Genomic DNA, 9,626 nt, shown 5'->3' with positions numbered 1-9,626 from the left:
GAGGAGACGTCTGAGGGGGGATATGATTGAAGTCTACAAAATTATGCATGGGGTAGAAAATGTTGACAGAGAGAAATTTTTCTCTCTTTCTCACAATACTAGAACCAGGGGGCATTCATTGCAAGAAATGCTAGAGGGGAAAAAATTACAGGACTCAATAAAGGAAACACTTCTTCGCATAGCGTGTGGATTGGTGTTGCAATATGCTGCCACAGGAGGAATTGTAGCGGCCACTAACCTGGATAGCTTTAAAGGGGCTTGGAGCAGATTACCTTATGGAGGAGAAAAGTCGATCTATGGCAGCCAATCTTGATCACTAACGATCTGAGATTGCAAATGCCTTTAACAGACCAGGTGCTAACCGGGCAACAGCTGCAGTAGGGCCATTGCTTTCACATCCTGCATGTGAGCTCCCAAAAGGCACCTGGTGGGCCACTGCGAGTAGCAGAGAGCTGGACTAGATGGACTCTGGTCTGATCCAGCTGGCTTGTTCTTATGTTCTTATGTTCTTTTCTAAAAGTCAAAGATCTTATTGTGTGCTGTATTTACCAAACCACAGGCAACATATATTTTTCAAGATCCAACTAGCAGAAGATGTGAATGAAGATCCATTTCCCAATGTGATTTTCCCCTCCCTCTGCCCACTACTGCCTTGCAGGAAAGAAGTCCCAACAAACAGAGGTCACTCACTCCAAGTTTTTTCCCCATGTGTTTATTTCACTCATTGTTCTTCCCTCATTTCTTGGATTCCTTGCCCTTGGAGCGCCATTACGGCCTCCATGGCCTTCCGCCCGCAGTCTCTTAGTAATCCAGGAATTGCATAGGTTCTTTGATGGAAACTCAGGCTGGCTTTGTCCATCAACTCATACACAATGGGAATCCCAGTTGGGAGGTTGAGCTCCATGATGGCTGCGTCGGTCATCCCTGGGTGGGGAAAATGAGCAGGTCAGACAGGGTTCTGCAATGGCATCCTCTCTGTTGGCCATCAAAAGCTCGGTGATTGGCAATCCATGCCTGGCTCTAAAATGCCTGAAGTTATTCATTTGCTTTAGATATTTATAGTCTACTTTTCTCCCCACTGGGGACTCAAAGAGGTTTACAACAGTATGGTCTTCTCCTCCATTTTATCCTTGTAACCATTGCCCTGTGAGATAGGTGAGGCTGGAAGAGAATAACTGGACTAAGGTCACCCAGCAAACTTTCATGGCAGACTGGAGGCTTCACAAATTGCTCTGAAGGAAGGTGGTGGAACTCTGGGTGAAGTGCCATTGGCTCCCATCTGGTCGCCGACATTTAAAAGCTCAGGGACTGCACCACTTCCTAGGAAAGAAGAAGGCTGCTTGGCCTACTCAACTCCAAATTCCAAGTTTGCTGATGCTCTTATAGGCTCTATTAATAACACCCTTCTTCACTCAAGAATTTTCGTAGCTATATAGCTACATCCATGACTTCTGTTCTGTATATTGGTGCCATCCATGGTGAAGACCTGCCTCATTGCCATAGCTCTTGCTATTGCTTAAGGACAAAATCGTTCTTGTACTATAAGCTGTCTTGAATCCAGCCCATTCTGTGAGAAGTGTACTTCTCTACGAATCAATGAGAGCTATGTCTATTTGTTTGCATTTTTACTATCTCCCAGGCATGCAATACGTTCTCCAGCACAAGAACTTCAAAGGAAAATGCAACGAGAAACATTCATCGATAGACTTAAAGTTATCTTTCAGCTGGATCTTAGCAGAGACGCGGGCTGCCTCGCCTATCTCTTACCCTTCTCCATCCCACAGATGTTAATGTCAGCCATACCTCTGAACCTTGCTATTGTATCTGTTTATCTCACTTCATTCGACTCTGGATTTTACATTTTGACTATCTAACAGCAGCTGAAAGCGTCTCCCTCGTGCCTCCTGCTTTGGTAGGCTGTTTTCCTCTTTGGACACGAGCTTAACAGACTGGCCCTCTTTTGTAACATTCCGCTGTGTATATAAATCAGGTCTGATGGATTTACACCACTGTGCTTTTGATGAAATAGGTTTTGCGTACGAAGCGTAAATAGTACACCAAGTGTAAAATTTTGTGCCAGTGAACTCACCATGCTTTGTTCCTTTTAAAAATGATATGTATGCTTACACATGAATTACTCTTTACATGAAATAATCAAATTAAACCAGAGGAAGGTTCAGAGGGAAAATATTAAATGAATAACCATATAGGAGAAGAAATATAGTAAGTATTTTTCCTTTTAATGATCATGTTTGAAATATAGAGAACTTAAACCCTGCAAGAAACTAACTTGAAGAAGAGTTGGTTTTACATACCTCTTTTACCTACTGCCAGGAGAATCCCTACAAAGTGGTTTACAATCATCTTCCCTCCCACAACAGACAACTTGTGAGGTAGGTGGGGCTGAGAGAGTTCGGAGAGAACTATGACTAGCCCAAGGTCACCCAGCAGGCTTCATGTGGAGGAGTGAGGAATCAAACCCAGTTCTCCAGATTAGAGACTGATGCTCCTAACCACTATACCACACTAGCAAGAACCACCTACCAAGGCAGCTACAGATTCCTACCTGGAGATCCATCTTTTCAAAATGAACAATACTTACTGTCAGGTCTGAAAGACAGCACACAAGTTCTGCTCACTGCAAGTATAGCAATGGCACAGATAAATGAAGCAGAATCTAGTAACTCTAATGGAGTCTCAGCAACAACCAGTGGAGGGCACTGTGGAAGCTCTGAGGCCATAGGCTTCTGATTGCTCTATTTGTATAATGTACGGTCCTCTCTTTCTCTTGAGTTGTGAGAGATCTCCTTGGAATGCCCATGACCTTTCGGGCCAGGGCTCCATTCATAGAGGCCAAAAAGAAACAGAAACCTGGAATAGACAGCAGGCTACAGGCAAACTGCCGGGTAGCCAAGCATGGGAAAGAGACCTGTCAAGTCTTGAAATGCGACTCCAGACTGGAAATAGTAACACAACCTTCTGCAGCCTGCAGAGCACCCAGCTCTTGTATCAAGCGTCTGAGGGGTCAGGTTTGACTACAAGAAAACCAGGGCCCACTGTGCTGAAAATCTAAAGCCAAATATGCCCAACCAGTCGAACTCCTTGATGTGATATACTGGGAAGCACGCTGGGTTCAACTTGGAGCAAAAGAGGTATGCCCAATTCTGCTATGAAGCACCAGTGATGCAGAAGTCATAGGGTTGCCAACTCTGGATCGGAAAATTCCTGGAGTTTGGGAGATGGAGCCTGGGGAAGTTGGGGTTGGGGTATAGAGTGACCTCAGCTATAATGCTATAGGCAGTGGTGGCGAACCTTTGGCACTCCAGATGTTATGGACTACAATTCCCATCGGCCCCTGCCAGCATGGCCAATTGATCGTGCTGGCAGGGGCTGATGGAAATTGTAGTCCATAACATCTGGAGTGCCAAAGGTTCGCCACAACGGCTATAGAGTCTGCCCTCCACAGCAGCCATTTTCTCTCAAGGAATTGATCTCTCTCATCCAGAGATCAGTTAAAATTCTGGGAGATCTCCAGGCCCTGCAAGGAGGTTGGTAATTCTAGCAAAGAGAACACACTGAACGTAGACACAAAGGCAAAGGTTGTGTTTTAGAAGCACAAAACGGACATCAATCGTGACAAAACAGAGCTGTTCGCTCAGCAGTGCGCCACTAACTGTCCCATGGAATCCCAACACTGGTTCAGAGAGCTGGTTCAGAGAGCAACAGCAGCTATTCAAATGCCACTAGTAAGATGACAGCCAAAGCCAAGTCACCTGCCTCTAAACCCAGAGGTCCTATTTGGCTATCATGGCTAAAAGCCAATTACAGACCTAACCTACATAGATCTACCAACTCACATTTAAGTCCCTCTAAGCCAGAGGTGATGATCACATCTAGTATCAGTGAGTTCCACAAATGAGTTCCTGTGAAATACTACTTGCTTCAGCTTGATTTGAGAGTGCTTTTTTGGTGTTTTGTGAGTGTGTTTTTAAATACACACATGGTTTTTTTTAAGACATTCATTCATTTAACAGACTGGTTTTTAATAAGAATTCGTACTTTTGGTTGGGAATGCCTTTGGCATTCTTTGGATCAGAAAGATGGAATATCAACAACCACATTCCAATAAACCCAAACATTTCAAGCACCCACACAGATATCTCTACCAAGTCTCATATAGGCAAAAATGTCTTCCTGATCCCACTACCCCTGGCTCATCATGTCACAAATCTAGGATAATAAAGCAAATCAAGGAAAGATTGTAGAGGGCTGCAAACCCACACATTGGTGCATGAGAAGGAAGATACTCTGTCCAGACCACGGCAACAGCTGGTTAGCACACAGATAAACCGGTCCCAACAGTTCCAAGTTGGGTATCTCTTCCACCTAAAAGAAGCAATGATAATATGCCCTCAAGCAGCCCTTCTGAACACAACTCAGACAACACTTAGGATGTCACCACCCACTAATGTCAAGGAACAACTTCAAGAGTTGCCAGGATGGAACCTGGAGCAAGACTCACAGTATTCCACACACCAGTCAAGGACCAGGCAGAGGAAAGAACAGAGAGCTCCGATTAAGCAACAGATTGAAAGATACAGAGGAATCTCTAGTCTAGGGGGCACCTGGAAACCTTTTTTAGGAGATCAGAAGCATGCTCTTCCTGGAATCTACTCCACATAACATTCCTAGCCCCAGCCACTCACATATATATCCAAGAAATCTGGATGCTTTTGAGATGGTGGATGTTTGTTGGCATTTTGCAAGTGCAAGCCCTACAGTTCAGTAATGAAAGTGTTAACACTGTGCATGCTAATTAGGTCAGAAGTCAGTGACCAGGTAATTGACCCCTATTGGTCAAGCAGGCCGGCATGATGTACATGCTGGCCCACATGTTCTTTGTTCCCTCTCTCTGCACATGCTCTCTAGTAGTTTATTAGCCATGTGATAGCCAAGAGGAAGTTAGTTAATGGAGCTAGCCAGTTAGAAAGATATTTTCTTGTTTGACATCCAAGTTTACCCTTCCCTACTTTTTATAGTTGGTAAACTTTGTTAAGCTTAAAGCAACTGACTCTGTCTCTTTATTTGTGCAAACTCTGCATTTATGATAAGAGTGATATAATAATCACATCAAAGATTTACTACAACATTCCTCTAACTGATCGCTCCATACTGCAAGGATGCCCCATGCTTTTCAACTATACTTTCTCAGGAAATTCTGCAGAAAGGTTGGTTTGGTTTTTTTCAAGAAGCAAGCAAAAGCCATTGAGATTTGAGTGGGAAGTAGGTTGGGAGCATAGCTGGGAAGCCACAGGCCTGGCACTCTGCCCAGCTAAAGGTCACTTGAAAGTGATATAGTTCACCATTGTGGCCACAGTCCAGCTGTCCACTCTGGTACCCTGGTCTCAGAGGCACCCTGTTTCCATGAGCATCCCTGCAAGATTATTGTATGGAGCTAAAAGAACCAACTATGACATAAGCAGGCTGTGGGAAATGAGAGGCACCTGTGCACTAGACAACCTTAGCAACACATTCTACATCCCTATTGGTTGCATTATTGAACTAGTTCTGTTCTCAAGTTTAGATTGCAACTGCCACAGAAAGAAGGATTGTGTACACGTGTGTGTGTGTGTATACTGTGCGTGTATGCATTTGTGTGTGTACACTCTGTGTGTGTATATGTGTGTGCGTATATATACACACATACATATTCTGTGCATTATTTACATTTACTGAATATGTGTATATCTGCTTGTTTTGAACAATTTATTCTGCTTTTGTTTATACAGAAAATTTGCAGGATAGGTCTCTGCAGCCCCAACTACCAGAAATCCTGCTTAGAAGCCTATTGGGATCCTGAGATTTCATCAGGGAGCTTATTTTCACAACCCTTATGGGCAGGAGAGCTTTTTCAAGAAGGATAGCTGAGATTTTCAGGAACATGGACTTGGACTGCTTTTCCAGTTTCTGCCTTCATGAGCTGCAGTTGCAGGATCCACAAAAGTAGCAGCTACACCCCATATGCTTAGAAACTTTTCTCGCTGAACTGGACAATGTGCATTGTACAGCTTTAAGGCAGGTGGGGAAACACAACAGAACTACCAAGGAATGGAATGACTGGGAAGGAACAGCAAGGCAGTCTTTACCTTCCAAGTGCTTGACAATCCCCCGAAGGCTGTTGCCGTGAGCAGCAATAAGTACCCTCTTGCCAGCTTTGATCTGGGGCGCGATCTCATCATTCCAGAAGGGCAGGGCACGGGCAATGGTGTCTTTGAGGCTCTCACAAGAGGGCAGCTCCCCAGCCTTCAGACCTGCATAGCGCCTTTCCTGGAGAGCATAACAAAGGGACAAAAGGTTATACCTAGAAAGAGGGGTGGGCTTCATAGTTTGGGATCAGCCAACCAGACAGTAATCATTGCAGGAAGAGGAAGAGACTAAACGTGTTCCTGATGTTTGAAAGTCACAACGCACAGTCAAGGGCGAGATCTTACCAATATTGGAAACAAGGGGATTACTTGTGTAGTTCCCCACCCCAAGCTCAAACACTCCCTCTCCAGGTGAAGTCAGGTGACTATAAGCCACACAATAGCTACAGTCTGTAGGCTCTGACCCTCTGGTCAATCTCAGCTGTCCCACACCCTTCTCAACCAATCCAAAATCTAAGGAATCAGAAGAGCAGTAATACTGAACTTGATTGCTTAGTTGGGGGCAGTCTCTCCCCACTGTAACAGAGGCCATGCAGCAAACTGCAGTTCTCTGCATTCATCACTGGGCCGGTCAAGAGATCTGCAGATTCCTCACTCACCATTATGTTTATAAACCAGAACGGTCTTTGTTAACAAGGGAAAAGCCACTGATGAGATCCTTGCAGTTGTCATATGAGAGTGGGGGGAAAAACAGCACACAGCAATGCTCTTCTTGGAGCCAAGGCCCAACAGCCTCTCAAATTCATAACTGGTGGTTTCCAAAGGAGATCCTGGCGTGCCACCTGATTCTTAGAGAATTAACATCTGCAGAGTTAAAGGAGCTTAATGCTGCCTTGGTGTGCATGCAACCAACAGATGAACTGTGGGGCAAGCAGAAAAGAAAATGTAGGTTAAAGGGTATTTTGCAACATGAAAGGAAGGGGATTATACTAGCATGTCTCGCTGGGGACAGGACAGACTGGGAGGGAGTGGAGAGCACACAAGGTAAGGGGCACAGACAAGTCTTCACTCCCTGAACAAGAACAAGAAGAAGAGTTTGGATTTATACCCCACCTTTCTCTCCTGTAAGGAGACTCAAGGTGGCTTACAAGCTCCTTTCCCTTCCTCTCCCCACAACAGACACCTTGTGAGGCAGGTGGGGCTGAGAGAGTTTAGAAGAACTGTGACTAGTCCATGGGTCTGCAACTGTGGCTCTCCAGATGTTCATGAACATCTCCAGATATTCGTGGAGTTCCCATCAGCCCCTGCTAGCCAGGGCTGATGGGAATTGTAGTCCATTAACGTCTGGAGAGCCGCAGGTTGCAGACCCTTGGACTAGCCCAAGGTCACCCAGTAGGAATGTAGGAGTGCGGAAACACATCTGGTTAACCAGATAAGCTTCTGCCACTCAGATGGAGGAGTGGGGAATCAAACTCCAGATTAGAATCCACCTGCTCTTAACCACTACACTGCGCTGACTCTCCCAGCACAGATACGTCTTCACTCCCTAAACAAGATTCCATGGATCCCATAATGCAAGCAGGAAAAGCCTCTGGCTCTTAACGTTTTATGCCAAACTCATTCCACAAATGGGCTCTTTCCCAAAATATGCTTTCTGGCTACTTGCTGCTCTCTTGGGGGAATCAATCCACAGCATGCAAGAAAGATAAAGAAACCACCTTGAGGAGGTCACTAGAGAGGCAGCATATATATTTTTCTAAATAAATGAATAAATGATTGAAAACGCCCCACCAACCAGATGTTTGACAGTTTTGGCACTACTGACTGTGGATTATCACCAAGGAGTTAAGAACCACCAAGTAATTCAAGGCCGATTTTCCCCTTTGCATCTGGTGAATGAGAAAGCCACTCCAAAATTCATTTTAGGGGCTCAGTCAAAGTTGAGCTTTCGTTACCACTCCCATTGCCCTTGAAATATTGCAGAATGCCAGCACACTGGAGTGGTTACAGTACCATTCTAGTATTTGGGAGACTAAGGGTTATCTACCTTCTCTGTAATGAAAGTTCATCAGGTCTGGGGCTGGGCCAGTCAACACTCTCGGCCTAACCTACCTCACTGGGTTGTTGTTGTGAGGATAAAACAGAGGAAGGGAGAACAACAAAAGACCCTTTTAGGTTCCCCAAAGGAGAAACTAAGGATATAAATATCTAAATCAATAAATATACCATCTCCATTTTGATCACTTTCCCCTCGATTTTAAACATACCTGCACCTGAAAATCCTATTCAGACATATTCAGCATATTTTGTGACTACATTCTGGAGTCTGCTGAATGTCCAAGGTTCCTCTCTGGGGGACCACTTCCCTTGTAGGGTTATGGCAGCACTCACCTTGCTGATAACCTGATAATAAGGATGCTTTTCATCCATCGGGGGTGGGGGGATGTCATAGGAGCGTCTCCAGATCTTGACCTGCTCCTCGCCGTGCTTGGCTGCAGTCTCGGCCTTGTTGAGGCCCGTCAGGCCCCCGTAGTGGCGCTCATTCAGGCGCCAGGTGCGCACCACTGGCAGCCACATCTGGTCAATGCCATCCAGGATATACCAGAGAGTGCGGATTGCCCTCTTCAACACAGAGGTATAGCAAATGTCAAACTCGTAGCCAGCATCTTTGACAGCCTGGGCCCCGCGCTTGGCTTCATCTCTCCCTTTCTCGCTCAGTTCGGCATCGAACCAGCCACAGAAACGGTTCTCCTGGTTCCAGGTGCTCTCGCCGTGCTTCTATCATCACTTAGGCGGTGGGTCGGCATGGCTCAAGTGGAAAGCATGTATTCAGCAAAAGGGCTGTGCACGCCGGATGCAGGAAGGAGAAACTCCCAGCTCCTGGGTTCTGAGCAATTCAAATAATTCCCAGGATGGATGTGCTCCCACTATTTATATGACTCTCCCCTCCCCCTTTAAACCTTCTGGTCAATCAGAGTCCACTTTGGAGTGGAAAGACAACTGCAGGCAGCCAGTCAGGCTATCTCTCCAGGCTATGTCCTACAAGCAAAAAATAGCAACTGGGAGAGGTTCCCCTCGCGTGGAGGCCAGAAATAGCCCAGAGCTCTCGGCAGGCCTGTGACCTTCCATCCGAGGCATTCGCTGAAGGAGGAAATGGGGAAGGGGCTGAATCCAGGCTCCTGGGATTCATCTCGCCGTACTGTATAGAAAGCAACCTCCAGTTTCAAAGTGCTACCCAAAGAAACTTTGAGGCCGGCTCTGGACTTCCATGCTGCTTGCTATCTCCTGGATTTTTCATGGGAGCAAAGAGGTCTAGGGCAGGAGGGCAATTGGACAGTTGGGGCTACAGGTTGGGGCTAAGCATGGAGCATACAATCAGTCTAGGGTTGGCAGGTCCCTCCTAAACATGGCAAGAGGAAGGGCAGAGGGAAGGCTTGCCAGTTTCAGGTTGGAAAACTCCTGCAGATTTGAGGATGGATC

The 9,626-nt window shown here is 45.9% G+C and overlaps 1 protein-coding gene across 1 annotated transcript; it reads right to left on the bottom strand.

Moving 5' to 3' along the window:
• Nucleotides 1-685: 685 nt before the first annotated feature.
• PGAM2 (phosphoglycerate mutase 2) lies at nt 686-8,968 on the bottom strand. The gene is given in 4 exon segments (XM_048513543.1): nt 686-924; nt 6,147-6,327; nt 8,538-8,921; nt 8,924-8,968. Coding segments are annotated over 4 exon segments (798 nt in total). The 5' UTR covers nt 8,954-8,968; the 3' UTR covers nt 686-721.
• Nucleotides 8,969-9,626: the final 658 nt, after the last annotated feature.

The sequence above is a fragment of the Sphaerodactylus townsendi genome, linkage group LG12 (genome assembly GCF_021028975.2).
Source record: "Sphaerodactylus townsendi isolate TG3544 linkage group LG12, MPM_Stown_v2.3, whole genome shotgun sequence".
In the NCBI taxonomy this organism is placed as follows: Eukaryota; Metazoa; Chordata; class Lepidosauria; order Squamata; family Sphaerodactylidae; genus Sphaerodactylus; species Sphaerodactylus townsendi.
The sequence above is the reverse complement of the archived record's forward strand: the minus strand, read 5'-3'. Positions and strand labels throughout refer to the sequence as shown.